This window comes from Triturus cristatus, chromosome 8, assembly GCF_964204655.1.
Source record: "Triturus cristatus chromosome 8, aTriCri1.1, whole genome shotgun sequence".
Classification (NCBI taxonomy): Eukaryota; Metazoa; Chordata; class Amphibia; order Caudata; family Salamandridae; genus Triturus; species Triturus cristatus.
In genome coordinates this window covers 1550626776-1550650020 of record NC_140591.1, presented here as the reverse complement: position 1 = coordinate 1550650020, position 23245 = coordinate 1550626776, and the positions used below count along the sequence as shown (strand labels likewise).

The 23245-nt window shown below is 45.1% G+C and overlaps 1 protein-coding gene across 1 annotated transcript in view; it reads left to right on the top strand.

Moving 5' to 3' along the window:
* Window positions 1-23245, top strand: part of LOC146806121 (protein sel-1 homolog 3-like) — a 412689-nt gene that overhangs the window by 344487 nt on the left and 44957 nt on the right. Inside the window, exons 20-21 of the mRNA XM_085620586.1 lie at window positions 5518-5605; window positions 15687-15796. Of these exons, the coding sequence (XP_085476712.1) occupies window positions 5518-5605; window positions 15687-15796 (198 nt within the window). The remainder of the gene's footprint in view (window positions 1-5517; window positions 5606-15686; window positions 15797-23245) is intronic.

Below are 23245 nucleotides of genomic sequence, written 5' to 3'. Positions count from 1 at the left end.
CCACCAATAGTAAAAATGCATGTATGTATATATGAATACTTATAGAATGGCAAACCTGGCAATAAAGCAAAGAGGTACTGTACAGAGGTCTGGCAAGGGAGACAAGAGGATAGTGGAGTGACTCAAATGGGGTTTAGGGTTCATCTTTATAAGACCGAGAAGTAAAACTCAGTTACTACAGAGAAGATATTACTTGAATAATGAAACTTCAACTCCTTTCAGAGCTGTAGAAGGCATCTGTAAGTACCTGGAGCTCTAGATCCTGACAGCATAACAGAAGTGTAGTCATAGTCTTCTGCTACTTGCACTTCTTGTCTGTAAACCTGGTGCGTGCATTGTGAAGGAGACATTGATGCTACTTTCGAAGTGTTATGTTGTGCTGGAAGTCACAGTCTTAAATGTGATGGAGAAGACATTGATCATGATGCATGCTGGAAGGGAAACAAGTGAAGTTTATTAAGTCTGGGGGTGATCTGGTCCAAAGATTCTTCGGGAGTGGTACGGGTGCATGGAAGATGTTTATCAGTGTCGGACTGCCTGGCAGTATGTCATGGTGCCTGTCCAGATGTGACTGGACCTGTGCATGTGCAGATCTTCTGAAGTCAGGTCGGAGTGGTGTTTCTTGATTCTGCAATGTAAGCGGATCTAGTACCATTTTGTTGGATGTTTTTATTGGGTCTTGAATCTGAGGCGGCTGCTGATATGGGATGTAGAGTCGCAGGTGGTTTCTTGGAGGTGTGAGCTGAATTCTTCAATGTTCATCAATGAAAGTCAGTACTGAACTTGTACTTTTATGGCATAATTTGCAAAAGTAAAATTCATTTTTTGAGGCAACTGAGTTGCAGATATGCCGGGTATGCTCAGGATTGGATTGTTGAGAGGCATTTACTTAGGAAGTTGATTATTGTTGGGAGATAGAGCCGGGTGTTAACTGTGCATCTTGAATTTGAAATCTTGATTTCCATGCCAGCCTGTTGTTTTCCAAGCAACTTCAGTGAGTTTTGCTGTTGACCTTAGACAGGATGGAGCCCCATGTAAGTGGGATGTGCTCTGAACTTCATCTGGACCTCTTGGTAAGGCAGGAATGAAATTATTGTACGATGCTGTCATTGAAGAGGGTTCCAAGCAGGATTCAGTGCATGACAGTGTCAACTGTCGCATAGGGATTTAGGAAGATGAGATGGCATTGTTCACTGTTTTATGTGATCTGTAGAGTTTTGTCGACCACCTCAGTTGTTGCTGTCTCTGTGCAGTATGGTGGCATGAATCTTGTAGGGGGAAAGCAAACACAAGGAGATGATGGACAAACCGCTGAAACTTTTCAGATACTCACCCTCAGTCACAGATCTGGGTTGAATCCATCATTGTTCTTTAACTCACTTCGCCACCCCAATTCTTAGCCAGTCATATGCAAATCAGTCTTGACCCTGTTCCTCAAGGGAAAAATCCAGCCCGAACTGGCAACTAAAAAGTCACAAGAAAATCTATCTTTGGGACCTCAATAAACCACACAACATGTTTGAATGAATGTTTGCAGAAACTTAGTTGTGGTTTTTGAGGCCCCAAATTGAGATTTTTAAAAACCTTTTAGACTATATATATGAGCCAGATGTGATATGGCTTACCTTGGTAGCCATAGTGACCCTTCATCTTGCTCATAATCTTGATGGCGATTGGGTCAGTGCCACAGCTGCAGGCGAGTGCCAGGTGCTCGAGCAATAGTGGAGTAGACATTTAAAGAAACCCTTTTCAGTACCCTACTTTGAACTAGTAACATTATACTGGAATAACCTTGCATTTTGCTAGCAAATGTTAATGCTAAATAACACTTTAAGTTGTTAAGACTTAACATGAGTAATATGACTACATTTACCAGAATGAACCAGCTTTTCTATGGAAGACATCCATGCAGAGCTATGTGTACCTGAATTCTCTGCACTCTCCTTGAATACAGATTACTGTAGAAAGCTTCATTTAAATGGATCATCGCACTATTCCCTCAACCTCTCGAGCTGCCCTTCCCCTGGGTTCATGGCCATGCAGGATCTTCTTCTGATGAAGAACCACCCCCTCCCCCCACACACACACACTCACACACACACATAGCACCACGAGCAGGCCAATCCGCCTGCATGCAGAGTTAGGCGCTATGGCAGATAATGTCTACTTGGCCCTTGAGGTGTATTTTGACGATATTGTGTGCAGGGCATGAGAAGTGTGTGCCAGAAAGCGGCTTGAAACTTTTCCCAAGATCTCTCGATGGGGTTCTGCCCCGAAGGGTTTTTAAGCATTTAGAATGCATTTGCTCCCCCCTTTTCTCATGCCACCAGAGCTTTTTAGTTTTTGTGTCAGGCAGATGGGATTTTCCATGTACAGTGCTTTATGGGCGAGACATGCTGCATCAAACTTCCTTCTAGACTCCAGAAGCTGCCATCTCCGAGAAGCAAGAACTGGCCTGGTTTGGACAACAAGGCCTGGACAGTTTGGAAAGGGCTATCTGAACTGTAGGGAGTCCAAGGACCAAATGAGAATTTGCTCCCTGGGAGAAATTTCCAGACGTGGCTGGCTCTAGGACTCAAAGCTAATTATTTTAGTCATTTAATTGACCTGCGCATTCCTTTTATTTGTGTAATGTCCTGAAAAAGTACAACAAATCAGTAATTAATGCAAAAGACGGCTGTGCACTGAAATTATACATGGCTTTAGTCAGATAGAGTGTGTGCACTCTCCTGTCCTTACCATATTTGTCAATCACGCCTGCAAAGACCACAGTTATACCTACCAATACGCCGGAGCTGCAAGCCCTACTCATCAAAGGGCTACAAAGCAATTATCATTCAATCCTATTATTGTTAATAAACTGCTACATCAATCCTTCTTTCCACCAGAAAAAATAGGCCCTAAATTCACTGGCAATTATAATCGAAGAATTTTTAAACAAATACGCCTCATATCTCCCAATAATTGTTGGGTACTTCAACATCCGGATGCTGGGCAAGGCCCAAAAACACCTCTGGCCCCCAACAGAGGCTGCCCCTTTGCAGAACCTTTTTGACAGTTACAGCTTAGCCTCCGCGCACGCCAATAAAGTGGCCTACGACCCACTATGGTCACCTCTCCCTTTGTTTTACAATCAACTATATTTTAATTTGCGGTCCGCTGACCCCAAACCTCAATAACTTCGAAGTCGACAACAGGGAAGAGAGTGATCACAGACTTTTGAGGGCAGTTCTTCAACAAGACGGTAAAGCCGCGCTACAACTACAAACATTTGGGGATCCAACCGGGGAAGAACGCCACAAGGTCCTTAGCAGAATGCAATGGTCAACAAACCTTGGCAAAAATGTACCGAATGTATAACAACCAAAGAGACAACACCCGTAGTATGAGGAATAGCCACTTCCCAGAGCACTGGGAGGCTCTTCTTGCAGAACTTCAACGGGCACTAAGAGGAGGATCCGGAGCCCCCAGGAGGCGGGACTTGCACGCTCGCCCATTTCCCTTACATATTAAATCTAAGGAGCTACACACAAGCAAGCTGAGCCTTCTAAAGGCCCTGAATGCAAGAAGAAGAGGAGATAAAACTCTCCAAGGCCAAGCAATCCCCCCATTCAGAGCAGTCCATTGGAAGATAGTCTGGCAGCAAAGAACAAAGATGATTAAAGCAGAATGGCTGAAAAGCTTCGCCCTCCTCCAAGACAAGGCCATATTCAGCTCTGGGAGTACATCAATAACCTTCACCATAATGGCCAGACAAAGAAGAACGGAGTGGCGGACCAAGAGTGGGTTAAGTATGTCAAGCAGTTGTACTCTAACAATTATGGGCACAGCAAATACACCGCGCCACCTACCACGGCTTGGCCAGCAAATTACCCGCGTCTCAGAGGTCATAGTAACTGGAGCAATTAAAAAAATGAGGAATGATGGAGCACCAGGGCCCAACCGGGTCCCAGCCATCGTGTTTAAACCATCACAATCTTTCTGGAGAGGCTTGCTTACACCACTTTTCAACTATGCCTTTGCCACTTAAATGATTCCACCGTCATGGAGAGAGTCAGTACTCTTCCCAATTCACAAAAAAGGGGACTGCTTGAAACTGGATAATTACCAGCTCATTGTTCTATTAGATCTTGAAGCAAAAGCTTATGCCCAAATATTAACCGAAGAACTGGAAGCCTGGGCATCAGACAACAGCATCTTCTCCTTTTTTCAATCTGGATTTAGGCCAGAAAGCTCCACCGCGGATAACATTCTAGCACTGGGATACTCGCCCCGCCGCGCCACATGGCCTAAGCTTCACCCCCTTAATTTGCTGTTTTGTAGACTACAACGCAGCTTTTGACCGGGTGGACGGGGGAAAACTGTGGGAGAAACTAGCCACCTGGTGAATCCCCCAACAGCTTTTCAAGGCTATAATAGCTCTATACCGGAGGACGTGGGTTTGTATAAAAACTAGCCTAACGACCCGGCAGCAAAAGTGCCAACCAACAACGGTCTCAAACAAGGCTGCGTTCTGGCTCCCCTCCTCTTCAACCTCTACGGGCTGACCTGGGCAAAGCTTTGGAAGGTGCAAGCCTAATACCAAGCCTAATACCACCAAGGCCTTTATGACAGCATTTGTCGAACTAAGAAATAAACTACACGTTCAATCTGCATAACCAGGAAATACCAGTTACAGCTTAGAAACAAACAGTGAACATGCAGGTCAAGAACATTTCATACGAACAAGACATTGAAAGTTTTGCCACAGAACCAACTTTCCCCTATTGGATGCCACCTACAGCCTGGGGAAAGCCCAGCCGCACTTCGAGTAATCATGGACAGCCCAGGACAAAGGAAAATCACTTAAATGAGGCTTCCAGCACTGCCCATCGTGGATTTTATCCCAGCGTGGGCAAGGCAGGGTGATTCCGCTGCTTGCTGTCCAAACACGGCAAGCGAACCACGCCGCTTGCTAACCCCCTTATGCAGGACTAATGGCCTCAGACACTGCAGAGAAGCCTCGCATCGGTGTTTGTCCTTCAGCACTACACAGACCCTAGCCAGGCTGGGGAAATGTATCGATCTAATTGTCAAACACAACAAAAAGTATCAACACTAACTATTAAGCTGTAGACCCCGGCCTACAGTAGTATCTCCAAACACAAGAAACTACAAAGACTCCACATTAACTCTAAATCAACACAGTAGAAGCTTACAGACAGCGTTATGGTACCTGACAAACACAACATCCACCTCCCCGAAAGGTGTAAAGGAAGTCGTTGTTCCTGAAGCTAACATGCCGCACCAAACCAGCAAGTTGCAAAGGACCCAAACCACCGTAACGCACTTGTTGGTCGCAGTCAACCAATTGTGCTGGACATATTATTGAGTGTTAGCATTTTAAGTGATGTTACTAATGCATTTTAATGTGATACATTGCTAAGTCTGACTTTACATGTAATGATTTTAAGTAATTGATCATGAATAAAAAATTACAACTGTCCTCACCTCTGAACTGTGACGTTTCTTTCACAGGAGGGTCTGGTGAGCCGATACATGGAGGAAGACTGCATCCTGAAATATTACAATCTCTCCGTTCACGCTGACCAGCCGGCCTCCTACGGTGAGTACTGGGGGCTGAGCGGGTTCACTGTTTGTAGGGAGGAGCGGGAACCTCTCCGTCCTTCGGCAGTGTCATGAACGGTGGGTGCTATGCAACAGCCGGTGTTCGCCGTTCGATTTGTGCGTTTGCTGCTTCATTCCTTTTGTTTACACGCCGAATCATCACTTGAGGAAAACACAAGTCATGGGGGGAATGCTTTACTTAATCTCAGCCACTGGTATTAACTCTGGGCCTCATTGCAGTCCCTTGTTTTTTGCCCGCTGTGTCGCTCTAGACATAGTACCCCCAGGGGCACCCCGCTTTCCCCCCTCCCCCAAATTAGGTTACCCAATGAAACACAAGAAACAGTTGTAAGTGGGTAACAAATGCTGCAGGTTTATTACATAATTCCAGTATATGTAATGGGTGGGTTATCTTACGGGCGATCCAAGGGCAGGCGACCATCTACTTCACCTGCCCGCCTGATGAGCCGGGCAGCGCGGGAACGACCCGCAAGTGCTGCCCCCCAAGTGATTCTTTTTACGATCACGTGCCATTGAAATTCTACTCACGCCCCCCCTCTCGGGGCGGAGCGTCGCATAGCAAGCCCCCGGTTGCTCAGGCCCACAACCGCCCGCAGGACTAGCGGGGCGCCGACCGGCTTCCGGGACCTCTCTGGAGGCTCCTCGTTTTGGCTCAGGCACCACGTGGTGCCGCGCAGAGGTACCCTTTGTACCGGCCTGCTTCCAGATCGCCCTGTAACTCCGCCTGCAACGAAAAGGAAAACATTACAACGCTCAGAAAACCCCCCCCAACCACGCCTACGCCGGGTAAGCGGTAGGGAGGGAAAAGGCGAGGTGGGCGACAAAAGAGGTCGCCAGTGAGGGTGGGGGAAGGCTAAATAGCCTCCCCCTCACACCTGGGCCCGGAAGTGACGCGCATTGCGCGTCACTTCCGGCCCTGACACGGAGGGGGGCACCAGTCTGTGTCCCTGCCCCCCCCCCCCCGAAGGGAGGGAGTGGGGAGGGGTGACCGGGGCCCCGGGGCCACTAAGGCGCCGACCGCCGAGTGGCCCCCTGCGGGGGCCGCGGTCAGCGGCATAGTACCCCCAGGGGCACCCCGCTTTCCCCCCTCCCCCAAATTAGGTTACCCAATGAAACACAAGAAACAGTTGTAAGTGGGTAACAAATGCTGCAGGTTTATTACATAATTCCAGTATATGTAATGGGTGGGTTATCTTACGGGCGATCCAAGGGCAGGCGACCATCTACTTCACCTGCCCGCCTGATGAGCCGGGCAGCGCGGGAACGACCCGCAAGTGCTGCCCCCCAAGTGATTCTTTTTACGATCACGTGCCGTTGAAATTCTACTCACGCCCCCCCTCTCGGGGCGGAGCGTCGCATAGCAAGACCCCGGTTGTTCAGGCCCACAACCGCCCGCAGGACTAGCGGGGCGCCGACCGGCTTCCGGGACCTCTCTGGAGGCTCCTCGTTTTGGCTCAGGCACCACGTGGTGCCGCGCAGAGGTACCCTTTGTACCGGCCTGCTTCCAGATCGCCCTGTAACTCCGCCACAGCCCTGGAGGCGGCTAACCGTCGCAGCCAGGGCCCCCCACCAACCCGCTATAGTCTTACCTGCACCTCTCCTATCTAGGGCTTCCTGCAACTAGCTGGAAGGGAACCGTCCCTGCAGACAGAAGAGTTTGACATTCTGCCACCTCATGACAGTTTGACAGTGCTCGCGGGACTCAATCCCTGTGAGATCCCTTATAACCACAGGCCCAAGACTTACCAGTGAGCTATAGCTCCTGGGGTTGTAGATGGCCCCATCTATGTCCCCAATCCCTAGACGCTATCCTAATCGGATAGGGTCTGTTGAAATAAAGGGGCCTGTGAAGATGTGCAATAACTATTCGCCCCCCAGCGGGAAGGTTACACCTATTCACAATCCTGGGCCTGCCCGCTTTGACTATTATGACGAGAAGGGTTTTACTTAACATTTGCCTGGGCCTATCTCCAATTGATGGTGATTACACCCAGCTGAAGGCCAGAGGCCCGCCTAAGGAGCCTATTCACTTGTTTTGCTACCCGGCTCCCTTCTGGGAGGGCCACAGCGTTAGGGCAACGCGTGTGCTCCCAGGGCACGGTGCTGCTGGAAAGCAGATATCTGATACTCACACGCTGGTACCTTATCTGTTGCTAAATGCCCTACTGCAGGAAGTTTCCCAAGAACCGTAGACTTCGCGGTCCCACATAACTTGATCCCATCACCTGGGGGGGACCCAGTGGTGGCAGGACCTGCATGGTAACTCCATCCCGGCGTAGCTATCGCTTATTTGTGCCGCCGAAGCAGGCAATGCCCCCTTAGTCTCAAGTTCTACCCCTAGAGGATAACCTTGGAGGCCGACAAGTCTGTGGGAACCAACCGGAAACTTTGGTGCAAATACCGGCCCTATTCTGAACGTAGCGAATGCTGCACGGTCAATAATGCCCTGATGCCCTGGGGCTCTACGTGGTCTTTACCAAACTTTGAACGACCGCACACTTGCTATATAACAACCATACCACCCACAAGCCGGGTGGAAGGTCTTCATTGAAGCAACCCGAAATCTGTCTTTGGTTGCAGGGGAATGCCCCCCAAAGTACATCTGGACCCATTCCTATATGGTTCCTTCAGCTACTCCTCCTGCAGGCCTAACTCTTGGTTATGGTGCCCAGCTCAGTGTTCTGCAGGCCAATCGGCTTAACCATGAACTATCGGTCGATTTGAGACAGAGGTAAACCACGGGTTGCAATCCGCTCGCGAGCGGCGCACCCGCAACCACTTGGACAATCACGCCGGTAACCTTGTGCCGTGATTAGGCCCTAGTGATGCGCTATGTGGCGAGGTGGGCGACAAAAGAGGTCGCCAGTGAGGGTGGGGGAAGGCTAAATAGCCTCCCCCTCACACCTGGGCCCGGAAGTGACGCGCATTGCGCGTCACTTCCGGCCCTGACACGGAGGGGGGCCCCAGTCTGTGTCCCTTCCCCCCCCCCCCCCCGAAGGGAGGGAGTGGGGAGGGGTGACCGGGGCCCCGGGGCCACTAAGGCGCCGACCGCCGAGTGGCCCCCTGTGGGGGCCGCGGTCAGCGGCAGAGACCAGCCACACACAAACCAGCCAAGGACCAAGGCTGAATTGTGTGTGGCTCTTCTCTCTCTCTCTCTCTCTCTGAGAGGCGAAGCGATTGAAAAACAATTGACAGTGACTGTGATTATTTGGGCATTCTTCCATCACCTGGATGTTTGTTGCAGACGTCGCTCTCAGTGTGATGAGTATGCCTGGATACACGTTGCGCGGTGGAGTTGTTTTTGCACTTATGAGGAACTCCGCAAACTAAGCCCACGCTTAGTATACACAGGGAATGTCAGTATCGATTGCTATAGTATCCTGGAGCATACATACTCTTGCCATAATGTTTTGTTTGTAGTGCAGTGTAAAATGCTAAATAAAAATAGTTTTAAAATAAAAAGTCGAATTGAATGAACAGCTTGAGTAGGTTCTGCTTGGGGTAAATATTGCATAGCAGTGACAAAATACAGCAATTGCACGACATGTAACGAAGCATTTAGAAGCTTAGCAAATACTGCTGGGTAGTAAAATTCACTAGTGTGATTTGGTCTGTTTCAGGTTCTCATATAGAGCATGCCATGCGTGGCTTTTTTCATCTCACATCAAATATATAGCAATAAAACATTGCATTAGTTATTTATTGCTAACTTAAACATGGGCTCATTCACCCTGTCAGTTTCAAAACTTGTGCCAGTGTGATATGTATGATTTGGTCCTTGGTCATTGCATGCCACCACTATAATATAATTAAAAAAGGGTTCTGAAACTTCCTGGATTTGCTTCTGTTTGGACCGACCACCGTTTGTTAGAGCGAATTATACCTCCAGAAAAAAACACCAAACTGCCTCTCTACTGCAGACTGCAAATGAGAGAGATGATTTTCACATACATACCCTTGTGCTGATCCAAACGTGACCTGTCACTTTCAACACTAAATCTTACAATCTGGGGCTCTCAAGACTGCAAAAGCATCCCTTTAGTTTGATCCATCAAAAACAATTTACTTAGTTACTTATATTCTGTTCTGTTTTCGAAATATGATGCACTATTGACTTTACAAATAGATTGTTTGTGTTTCTCGGGTGCAGGGTTAATTGCGTGCTTTTGTACTGAGAGAGCATGGAAGGTCGAGCAACTTGCAGACTAGAGTTTCTTAGAGAGACGAGACACACTGCATACCTTATTGACAGCAAAGGCTGTCTCTATCAGCGGAGGCGCGAAGACAGCGTTCCCCATGAAGGGCAAACACACACTGTGGTAGCAGTTCCGTCTCTGCCAAAATCTCTGTGGATAATCTGGGGGTAGGACCTCTCCTGACAAGTGGTTAAATGGTAATCCTTATATATTAATCTTATCAGAAATTTGAATTTTTGACATAAATTTAGGAATGTCTGACATAGATTATGTGCATCGTTATGCATCCAGGATGCTTCCATATGAACATATAAGGTAAAAGGACGTCAATTCAGACTACAGGTGCTGATACTTATCGGTGGGCCAGCTAACCCCTGACATTCCATCTTCTGGCTACTCGAACTGGGAAACCCCCCACTCCCAGCATGTTCAATTAAAAGTCTGAGTATCACTATTAGCAGTGATCTGTCGGTGAAGGCCAAGATTGGGACAGTGGTCTCTTCCTGCTTCTTCCAGTTACGAAGGATCAGGAAGATTAGCAGATGCTTTACCAAAGAGGCCCTGACCCAAGTGGTCCTGGCTCTAGTCATCTCCCGCATTGACTACGCCAATTTGCTCTATGTGGGCATCCCGGCATATCAACTAAAACGTTTGCAACTAGTGCAAAATCAGGCATCCAGACTGATTTACCACCAGCCCAAATGGCACCATGTTACGCAATTAATGGTCGGACATCACAGGCTTCCAGTAGCTAAACGTTGCGCATTTAAGGTGGGGTGCATCGCATTTATATCCTCTCGGATTCAGAGCTATGTTCCTCTCCAGGACCTTAGGTCTTCCCATCTGAATCTGTTGGCCATCCCGTCTTTTAAACGGAAGAAATACTGGGAACTAAGATTGAAGGTCCTGGCTCCTCAATTCTGGAATTCTCTCCCCCTGGAGATTAGATCTCTGACCTCTTATGCTCTGTTTAGGAAACAGTTAAAGACCTGGCTGTTCCAACAAGCATATGGCTAAATCTCCTTTGCAGCAGGTTCTCCTGGACTTCAGCGCCATGAAATCACTTGGTGTACGTGCGCTACACAAGAATCTTTAACATTACATAACACTACATTATTTTGGTTATATGTCTGTCTGTACTTTAATTTAACAGTGACATGGTGAAAAGTAGAATTTTTTTCCAAGACGAATGTTGCATTCATTGTTGGTCATCAATTGAATGGCGTGATACTTTCACAGTTCATAGAAATATAAGGTCAGGGGACCTCTGCATCTAATGGCAGACATGACAATGATTCTGAATAAATCAGCAAAGTTGACGACATCCGTTGTTTGAGAGTGGGAAGATGCCAACCTCCATTAGTCAATATCGAGTCGGGCCTACATAAGATGGAGTCGGCCCTTAGATGCTTTACCTCAGTAGTACTACCATACATACTGCAAAAAGCAATTCACATACTTACAGCCAAATATCTCTGCCTCCATCTTTTCTGTGGTGATCTCCACCTCGGTGGCAGAAATCTGTGCACATGTAGGCATAGGATTTAGTAGTGAATGTGTGCAGTCAAGGGGAGGGGATGGAAATTGGGTTATAATTGTTACAAAATGGATGAAGTTAAGGGAAATTGAAGGAAGGGCTCAGTGAGGGACATGCGAAAATCAACAACAAACCCACATAGATACAGTACAACATATGCAAATATTAAAATGCACACATACTTTCAACAAAATCAATGAACATAGGCAAAAACAATAAAACATTGTGAAACATATAAAATAAATAAAATTAAGTAAAATTAAATTACACTTTATTTACATTATTTTAAGTCTATTATTATTTTTTAAAAAAAAGAAAATTAAGTGTTCATTTTTATTCTGCATAATAGCATTTAAAAACACATATTGTGAATGAAAGTGTATTTTTCTTAATTGAAATCACAAATAAACTTGCTTCCATGATAATGACACGTTCAATGCAAAGGATGCTGTAAGGGGCAGGGAAGGAAAATGAATAGTTAATTTAAATATAATGCAAACAAAAATAACATTTCATTAACTTTCAGTGCAGATGTGTTGCATCTTGCAACTGTGAAAGTACTAAGTGAAAAGGAGTTATGCATTGTGATTTATTATTTTTCATATTTAAAAATAAAATAATAACAATAGTATCCTTAAAAATTCCTATTACTTTCTATTAAAATTCCCTGTTACTTTCTATTGGGAGAGCTCCATCCCAGGGACTTCCACAAACGGGCGAAAAGTTTCTGTGAGAATTTTTTCTGTTGTAAATTCAGTCCTAAGAGTAGGAGTCTTCACTCCCTCATTTAAGGCGAGGAAGACTTGTAAGTCTACTTCTTGGCGGAAATCTACATTTGAAAATTATGAATTCCAAAATAGGTGTACGTGTAGATCCACATGTGAGTAAACCTACACATGCAAACTTACCTTTTTTAATAGGGCCAGATGGAGTACTGTGGGTCTGCACATTACTCATGCGTGAATGGCTTTCTTTTCTATGTCACTTCCGTGCTGCTGATTCTAAAGCCTTTCTCTCTGCTCAGGTGTCTGTCCCACCCATGGAGCATTTCAGCCTCACTGTGATTGGATAATCATTAGTCAGCTATTTTATCTCCCTCTCCCTACTCCCCCAATTTTCTCCAGCCAATCTCTGTATTAATGACTCAGAGCACCCACTTGCCTCCACCCAGCCTAGGGCATACTCTGAGCACTGGTCACCATTCAATTAACATACATTCGTCTTAAAATGATATTGTGTTTACTCTAAGATGGGCATTTATGTGTGAAAATGTGCGCGCATGTGCAGCAGGAATCTTTGAATACCTTTTCTTAGGCTTTAAGAAGATTCATTTAAAGATGGCCACCTTGGATGGAGCCATCTTTGAATGGATTTTCGTAAACCACAAGAAAATAAGTTCAAAGATGACCACCACGGATGCGCAAACATCTGAGCCAGTCAGCTAGGAAAACACAAACATTGACAAAGCCAGTAGGTTTCACAAGTGACACTTGTTTGCAGGGCTAACACGTATTTCAAAATGTATCTTTTATGAACTGATAAGGCCTCTTTTTGCAGCCTTTTTGGTTAACTGTGTTTTTATCTGGGTGAGTGATTAGTGAGTTGTTAGGGGAGGATCCCCATTGGTTATTCTGTGACATTTCAGAGAAGCTATTTGAGAATATATATCTCTTCTGAGATGATCCAAAGATTTGTAATAGGGTTGGTACACAGAAGGGTGTGTAGGCAATGAGGTATGATTTCCTAACATTGCAAGAGTGGTCTTGAAAATGGCAACTAAGGAGGAATGCACTAAAATGTAATGTGACTTCAAGTAAAGTGCAAAGGTGCACACAATCATAAAACAGGATTTCAAGCAAGCCATATACATGGTAACATTTTGCAGCATTTGGAGTTTAGCTAAAGAAAATTGCTTTTTGTTATTTTTAAATAACAATGCTACCACCATGATATTATGAGGGAAGAAGATATTCTTCAAAACGCAAAATGTAAACATAGTTTTTACCTTGTTCTATACATTATATGATTAAATACATATATAGATATACATAGATAGCTGCTGACTTATAAAACTTGTTGAGTTATTCATCTCACTGTTCCAAAAGACACGGCCTGGAGTCTTTAGACTCAAACCAACTGTTGAGTTGCTTTTAAATGGCAAATAGAATAAATTCCACACTTGAGAATATCATAAAAACACCATCTCAAATTGATAATCGCTGGGATAAGTTGGATAAAGCTAGTGTTTCAAAATATTCATATACAAATCAGACATGTACTCTATATACTGGAATATAATGAACTAGGATACTGTATCTACAAGAGGTGAGATTAAGGGCGCTTATGAGAGCTCAATTTAATATTCATCTTGACAGCAATTAGCAGAAAGGCTCTATTGTTCATTCATTACCAAATAGGTTTCAGCCTACTCTCAGTGCCAACGGGTCTTCATATGGACAAGGCGAATTTCACTCTAATTAAAAAATAGTATGGATTTATAGTAAATATTATTTTAAGGATTTCTCATTTATATTGACAGTTCTAGCTGGGTACACCTCTCTTCAGTCTGAATGCTTTGATCAATTCAACGGATGTTTAAATTCAACCTATCAATCTGTGTACCATTCTTGAGTTAGCTGTTTTATTGTCTCAATTCAGTCCTTTCCATAATGTACACAAGGACCACATGTGCTTTCAAACTCAGGCTTCCCTATCTGAATTAGGTCTTCAATATGAGTGCTGATCTCTACAGCCTGTTACAAGCCTTCAGTAGCTTGCCGTGCTTCAAACTGTCAATGTATCGTAATCTTTTTCTGGGGGGGGAGGGTTGTTTTCACATCCTTATCAATGAGTGTGGTGTGGGTTTGCTTTTCACCTTGAAGAAGTTAACATGAACTGTTTCACTAGTTATCTTCAAGAACAGCGACCCTCAATGTCTTCTTTTTTTCCAGGCCTTGTAATATTATTAAGTTAATATTATTATTCTGGCTGGTTCGAAACAATATTGCACTTCTGCTCCTGAAACTCCCAAGACATGCCCTCTTTTTCCATCACCTGTGGAACTTGCACTAGCCTCTGATTCAAAACAAATTGCAATAAATGCACCGCCCCCAGCGCACCCGTGAACTCGTGCCTGCCCTGGGGGCGGTGCAATAGTGAAAGACGGACGGGTTGTTGGAACCAGTCAATCCGCCTTTCTTTTACAGGCAGACGCGGCCTGTCTTCCAAAGGATGCCAGAGATTTCTCCAGCAGCCATGTTTAGTCAGTGACAGTGCTACCTGCAGGTGCCTGGGTGGATCCCTGGGACCCCTTTTTTCCCTTTCAAGGGGTGCCCTCAGGAGTGCACTAACTGCATGCCTCCTCTTTTGTGGTATGCAGTCAGAGCGCCTCCTTATATCTCCTTTGCCTCAGCTATAATAATGTACATGCGCACAGCCAAAGTGTTTTCTTAATTGCATGGGGCAATGCTCACATATAAATGTGGAAACACCTCCCGGCACATTTTTTTCTATATTACAAAAGGGTTCTAACAAGCACCTTTGGCTGCTTCTGTAATAACAAAGGGCCCCATTATGATGTTGGGCGGAAGGCCATCCGGCAGCTCATTCGTCGACTCTTTTTCGGATGGTCACGTTTCCGACACGATGCCGGTCGAACGCTCGTCCAACCAACATTGTAATGAGGCCCGAAGTGTCCAGCAGATGCAGAAAGCAGGCACGCATGACTGTTGCACCCCTGGAGCACTGTCCTTAATACTAGCCCAGATGTCCAAAGCCCAGAATGCGCTACCACTCGATCTCTGAATTTAGGGCAATCTGCCCAAGTTCAGGAAGGAGCTAAAACCTGGTTATAAATGTCCTAAGAAGTCAGACCATGTGTCTGAATGTTTGGACTGGGCTATGCATAATGGAGCAAAACCAAGACTAATTTACATATGTGTGATGAGGTAATCAGCTATATGGACGTATATGACAATAGTAAGGAAACAGTATGGCGCAAGTCATTGTCTCTGACAACATGTTGTAAGACTAGAATTTACACATTGAGATGGAATTTGTGCCTGCAAGGAAAGATTTTAATCAGAAAAGGAGGCTGATTTAATACTAAGTTATCTGAAACTTTATATGACATGCTTTCTGAAGTTGTAATAGTCTATTACATCAAGAGAGTGATCAATAACCTTCACACCTTTACACCTTCTTTGGGTGTGATTCTACACACTTAATTTTGTAGATTGCCTTACACAGCATTGACCTTGATTGGCTCTGAATATTTTCTTATTACGATTGCTACAATAACGTTCCTTTGTGCTTCTCCTCTTTAGCCCAGATTAAAATGGGAGATTTGCTCTACACAGCACACCCCAAGAGAAAGCGTGACATCACTACAGCAATCAAGATGTACAAAGAGGCCGCTTTGCAGCAAGATCCACAGGTGCGTCACCAGGCACCAGCACAGGTCTTTGACCAACCTAAAACTGTGTTTCTCTTAAAAGGAGCCAGATACCATATTAGGTGCACTATGTCAATGTTTGACTGAGTACAGCTTCAACATTACAACCTGGGGTTTATCCCAGCATCTCCTAGCCTTTTGATAAACCAGTGCTATTTATGCAAGATCTTAAAATACCCACAAGTTAGTTACATGAATTTTTAATTGTTCAGTATTAGGTCCAACAAACCTTCGTCTGTATAGTCAGCTTTTTAAGTTCAAAAGATCTTTATTAGAGAAATAAAGGTGTCGATACATAAGAAAAATTAAAACATAACAGCAATATGAGAGGTAGAGTAAACATGACTGTAGAAATAAACATGAGATTGAGAGATAACAAATAATTGAGGCTATATAACATAAAGCAATACTGGAAGTAATATGCAGTAAAATGGATTATATATAAAAAAAAATGCAAGGGAACAAAAAAAGGTCAATCAGGGAGGCTTGGAGACCTCCTGCTGAAAGGGAGGCAAATGAGATGAGCGCTTAGCACAAATATCAAGGTACAGGGTCACAGGAAGCCAGAGTTCATGTCGCTTTTTAGCCAGACTAAGAGGATAGATAAAAACAGCATCTAGCCTTTGGTTATGACACACATTGTACCACCACGCTCTAAAAGAAATATTAGCAACATTTTTCCAGTTAACAGTAATTTGCTGGAATGCAACAGCTAGCAACAAATCAACAATCTGCACATTAGAATCAACATCTGTCCAGCAGGAAGAGAGACTTCCTAAAAAAACATTGGTAAAGGAGAAGGGAAATGCAGTGTGAAATATGATATTAATCTACTATCCTGTATGTGAGGGAGCCGCACATTAATCTTGCCCCCCTGATTCGTGAGATCCTGCGCTTCGGTGGCCACTCGGGTCTGGGCATAAACTGGCACAAATCCATCATATTCCCTTTGACTAGCGGCACCTCCCCATGGCAATGTGAGTTCCCATTGGAGTGGTGCTCGGACTCGGTACGCTACTTGCGCATTCAGATACATTTGAGCACAGACGAAATCATACGCCTCAATTATGGCCGCACGATTGGGCGGCTGGAGACGCAGGTGGAGGGATGGTTGCGCCTCCCGCTCTCCGTGTCGGCCAGAATAGCCATCATAAAAATGGTAGTGCTCCCCAAATTTTTGTATCTTTTTAATAACATCCCTATTCCTCTCACTCGGTCTTTCTTTTCCACCTTGAGGTCCCTCCTGATCCGACTGGTCTGGGGCGGGAAGCACCCCCGGATTCGCTAGAAGACTCTTACACTCCCCCAAGATAGGGGAGGCCTCGGCGTACCTGATCTGTATCTATACTATCTGGTCGCGCAGTGTGCACATGCCTATGCCTGGTACCATCCGGACGCTCGGATCCCGTTTCTTCACCGAGGCAGACTTTGTTCTCCCGGGCCAGTTGGCGGCCGTTTTGCCCAAGGGTATCCCCAGAAGCCCAGTGGATATTTAAACGGTGTCCACTACTAGCTGGGCCTGGAAGAAACTTTTGAGCTACTTAGCTCACCCTCGCCTATATTCCTCCTCTCTCCCTATTCTCAACCCGGGGTTACTGCCGGGCACGGATGAGGCGATTGTGCAGCGAACGTTAAGTAAATTTAACCTCACCAGGATGGGGGATTTATACCCTGGAGGGCACATATTCTCGGCATCGGAAGAGGCGCGTTTCAGCGAGGCTACTTTCATGGATAGGTTCATTCTTCGCCGACTCTATTGCGCGGCCAGGATGGCACTTGAGGGTTTCCCCCTTGAGCCTGCTTCCTTTGAACCCCTTACCATCCTTATTGACAAAGATACGGGGGCCCATATAGTCTCGAGGCTGTACAAGGCGTGTGCGGCTTTGCTCCCTTGTGCGGATGACCGGGCGCGGGTGGAATGGGAGACGGACCTGGGTAGGCCTATTACGGATGAACAGTGGACGGCTTGCTGTAAGGTTACTGCTACGGTGTCACTGAACAGTCGTCACAAACTCCTTCACTATAAATTCCTGCGCCGTTGGTACATGACCCCAGACAGACTCCATTCAATTGACCCAGCACGGCTACACCTCTGTTGGAAGTGCTCGGCACCACATGCTGACTTCGCGCACTTGTCCTGGACCTCTCCGAGACTACAATCATTCTGGACACAGGTTTACAAGGTATTGGAAGACATGTTAGGGCTTACACTTGTTCCCGCTCCTGAGGTTGCGTTGTTGGGCTACACAGCAAATTTTCCTAAGAATGTTCGCAGGTTGGCCGCTATGGGTCTACTTCTGGCCAAACGTGAAATCGCCAGGCGCTGGGGGGATAGACGGGCTCCTACGGTCAAATCGTGGCTCACTGCAATGGCTTTTTGCAGCACGAATAGCGAACTCTACTCCAGTCTCCTCCCCTCGGTGGCGCGCCCTAGGGACATCTGGGGCCCTTACAAAACATACATCACGGGTCTTCCCGGTTCCCCCTCATCACCCACACATTCTGGTATAGTCCCAACGGGAGTGGGGTAGGCGGTACGACATGGGCGTTGGGTGTATGGTGTCGTCATGGAATGGATGGGATGGTATGATCCACGGGGCGCTTGAGGTGGGGGGGTTGATGGCACGGACATCAAGTCGGTTACAGGGTGTACATGGAGGGATGGGGTGGCGATGAGCCCTGGGTGTGGATTGTCGATGTCAGTCTCTCCTGTTGCAAGTAGGGCAGGTGTTGATGGTGGATTGATAGATGGGGTTCTGCTGTCGGATGCCTCCCATAAGTTGCACATTTTGTCAGGGAGCTGGGGGTGTTGTGATGTACCTCCATACTTTGTCTCTGGTGAACGCACAGCTATCATTTCTGTACCGTTTGATTTTGCAAATTTAAATAAAGCTTTAAAAAGGGGAGAAAAAAAAATATGATATTAATCTGAGCCCAAACTTGTTTCCAAAAATTGTACACAGCAGCACAAGAAAAAAGCATATGAAAAAGAGTAGCCTTGGGTGTCGAGCAGGACCAACAATGGTCAGGGAATAAAGGAAACCTCTTATTCAACATGTGGGGTGAAAAGAGAAGTCTGTTGTAGATTTAAAAAAAGGGTTTGCGTGAGGGAGGCAGCCCTGGATGATTTGCGAAGTTTGGTCCACACTTTATCCCAAAGAGAGGTGGGCCAAGAGGTGTCAAAATCAGATTCCCATTGCTCTTCTACCGTGGATTTTGGCCTAGGAGTAAGAGTCTTGTGAAATGAGTGGTAAATTAAGGAGGCAGTAGTGTGAGTACGGAACAAGGAATGAAGGCGTAGAGTGGGGTTGGGAGAGTCGGGTTGGACGGGAGAACTGGAGAGTTGGGCATAGGTGGACATAACTGCATTCTTGAGTATGAGGTACTTACGGGCAAAGGAGTGGGGGAGACTGAATTTTCGGCAAAGAACAGAGAAAGGTAGGAAATCAGAGCCAGAAAAGAGGTGGGATACCCAGATCAATCCCTTTTGTCTCCAAGATTTCCAATACATGGGCTTGTGATTAATAAGGATGCTATTATTATACCAAATGGTGGTATTGAGAAATTCGGCCACAGAGGAGGGAGGGCCTGGGGAAGTGGAAAGAAGAAGTTTGGTAGTGAATTTGTGGATGGGAGTGGAAGTGAACTGGGGTTTACGAGAAAATGAGAGATATTCAGCAAAGGTAAGGGGGATAAAGAAAGATGCTCAATAACAAGCCATAAAGGAGGAGATTCAGCAGGATCTCGTAACCAAAGGGAAGCTTGTCGCAAAAGGAAAGCTTTATGGTACGAGGGAAAATCTGGAAAGTTAACCCCACCCTCCGATTTAGGGTGTCGTAGTCTAAACAAGGACATACGCGCTTTTTTGCCGTACCAAAGGAAAGTAGAAAGAATAGTGTTGATTTTCCTAAAAAATTTAGCCGGTATAGGAACTGGAATATTGGAAATAGTGTAAAGAACTATTGGGGAGAGCATCATTTTAATCGTGTCTAGGCGACCCCACCAGGAAAGGTAAAGCGGGTGCCATCTGGAAGTAAGGTCAGACAATCTCTGGGTACACTTGCTAAGGCATAACGAGACAGTGTCGGGAAGGGAGGGGGTAACATGCAAACCAAGATATTTGATGTGTGAGGCATTCCAAGTGAAGTTGGACGCATCAAAATCGGATTTGAATGTAAATTTTGTGAGGGGTAAAATTTCACATTTGTCGTTGTTCAGTTTATAACCAGAAATTTGGGAGTATTCATGGACTTCAGTTAAAAATGCGGGAATGGAGATGGCAGGGTTAGAAAGAAGAGAGAAGGATGTCATCTGCAGAAGCAGCAAGTTTGATGTTTGTTTGAGAAAATTGGAAACCATGCAAATTAGGATTTTGGCGGAGTTTTGAGAGAAAGGGTTCTAAAGCCAGATTAAAAAGGAAGGGGGAGAGAGGACAACCCTGACGAACTCCTCTGCCTAAGCTGAAGAAAGAAGAGACTAGGCCATTAGCACAGACCGCCGCTCTGGGATTGGAATAAAGAAAAGAAACAAAGGAAATAAAATTAGGACCAAACCCAAACCATCCAAGGGCGGAAAAAAGGAAAGTCCACTCCACTCTGTCAAACGCCTTTTCTGCGTCCAAAGCAATTGCTGCTAATGATTCTTGGAATCGTGAGGATTTGGACAGGACATTAAACAGAAGTCTAGTATTATCTGTGATGGAACGACCTTTAACAAATCCAGACTGCTCTGGGCCCAACAATTCAGGAAGAAAGGGGTCTAGTCTTATGGCAAGGGATTTAGCATATATCTTGTAATCAATATTAACTAAAGAGATTGGTCTATAATTCTTGCAATACTGGGTATCTTTTCCTTCTTTGGGTATTATGCAGATGTGGGCGTCTGAGAAAGTGCCAAAGGAGGTGCCAATAAGGATAAAAGAATCAATAAGAGAATGTAATCTGGGAAATAATAATTTAGAGAATTGCAAATAAAATTCAACTGTAAATCCGTCCGAACCCGGGGCCTTATCCTTCTTAAGTGACTGGAGTGCAGTATGTAGTTCGGAACTGGATATGGGCGTTTTAAGAATGGATAAGTCGACAGGAAAATTGGGGGGAGCCTGAATGCTGGAGAAAAAGGTAGCGAGGGATTGGGTAGTAGGGTGAGTTTCAGAAGAGTAAAGCGTGGAATAAAAGCCGGAAAATTCTTCTAAGATATCAGCATCTGTGCGCTTTAAAACGGAATTAACATCAAAAACAGACTCAATATTCAGTTTGTGTTGCTTGACTTTTAAATAATTTGCTAATACCTTCCCCGCTCTGTTCTTACCCCCATAAAATTTTGAACTAGATTTCAACAGATATAATGAAGCATCATCAGTGGATTGCTTATTGAATTGCATCTTAGCTTCAATAAGAGTAGTCAAACTTTCCTGTGAATGGGAGGTGTAAAAAGAATGTTCCAGTTTTTGATCGTGAAGAGGAGGTCACTAGTACGTTTGCGAGCAATTTTACGTTTTTTAGCCACATGATCAATGATGAAACCTCTTGCTGCAGCTTTGTAAGCGTCCCAAATAGTATGCTTGGGCAAATTGGGTGTATCATTGATGGCAAAAAATTCTGTGGTAAAGTCAACAAAGGAGGTTATGAATTTGGGATCAAGAAGAAGAGTATTATTAAAGCGCCATCTTTTTGGTCCAATGGACTTGGGTAAGACATCAATGTTAACCAGAACAGGGGCATGATCAGAGAACAAAATGGGGCCAATATCGGCGTGAGTGAGGGATTGAGAAATATGATGGGAAAGAAAAATGTAATCAATGCGGGACTGTGATTGGTGAGATGGAGAGTAAAAGGTAAACTCTTTAGTAGTAGGATTACATAAACGCCAGGCATCAGCGAGTTTGTGCTGGGATATTGCCTGAACAAACAATTTATGGGACTTATTAGGGACATAGGATGCTTTGGAATGCCTATCCAAGAAGGGGTCAAGGGGTAAGTTGCAATCGCCTGCCATAATAAAATTATCATCAATGTATTCAGAAATACAAGAAGCCATTGTGCGACAAAAGGCGGGGTCACCGCCAGTGGGTGCATAAATGTTGAGAAGGGAGATGGGGGTACCCTTCGAGGAAAGTTTGACATACAACCATCTGCCCTCAGGATCTGACTCAGAAGTCAGGAGCGAATGAGAGAGAGATTTGCAGATTAACACAGCCACACCATTTCTTTTACCATCCCCAGGAGCAGAGAAAACATCACCCACCCAACCCTTTTTGAGCTTAGCAGCTTCAGTATCAGACAAATGTGTTTCTTGCAAGAAGGCAATGTCTACATTCAACTTGGCTAGGTGAGAAAGAATCTTTTGTCGCTTAATCGGAGAGTGAAGACCTTTAACGTTCCAGGATACAATACGTACTGACATTAAAGATTATTAAAAGAGTAATGCAAAAAGAAATTAAAGCATTGAGAGAAAGCCTCGCAAAAAATAAAAAACGTAGAAAGAGGTAAGAAAGAAAAAGAGTAAAGAAGAAATGGAATGGACAGGAGAAGGAAGAGTAAGAGAAGACTGAGAAATACCATAGAGATAGAGTTAAGCCAAGGTGCTACTAAGATCAGTGAAACGATAAAATGAAGATCGGAGATAATAATGAGAAAGGTCCAATAAAAGAGAAAGAAGAACATGTGCAAGGAGACCAGTAGAGAAACAGGATGAGAGAGAGGACGGCCAAAAGGAGAGGAACGTAAGTGTAAGTCAAAGGAGAAATGAAGTGATAGGGGGATAAAATGAATAAAGAGAAAGAAGCATGACCAAGAGAGGCAATGAAAGATGAGGAGAGAGAGGGAAAAAGAAAAGAAGGAAGAAGGTCGTAAAAAAGGTATTGACACCAATAAACCTGAAAACATGGAAAGAAAAATCAAAGTCAGAGGAAATAGAACAAAAGCAGACATATCAACAAGGATATAAGGAATACTTACAAGGGGTAGGATAGGGGAGATATGATCAGGAACAGGAACAAGAACAAGCAGAGACGCACGTGGAGACGAGGGGAGGAAGGTAGGGCCAACTGGAGAAGGCAGGACACTCGGGGTCATTGAGACGTCCGACCAGAGGAACAAGGCGGAGCGCGACACATTAATCTGTTGAGGGAAGAAAGATAACAAGGTTAGGTGACAACAAACGACAGAGGCACAAGACAAGCAATGAATAGGGCGAACCAAGAAATTACAACGTAAATTACAAATATTTCGGTAAACAGCAAAAACTCATCAAGAGAACATACAAGTCTAAGAACATTTGAGTCAGAAAAATCAGCGAACACACGAATTTGGAAGATCATAGTACAACTTCGGAGAAAGTCACGGTGGGAGAGAGGTGGAAGGCCCAGAAAGCTCCATGTCAGTCTGGCCGCAAGAGTTCAGTAACTCCGAAGTCGCGTAGGCTCCTCAT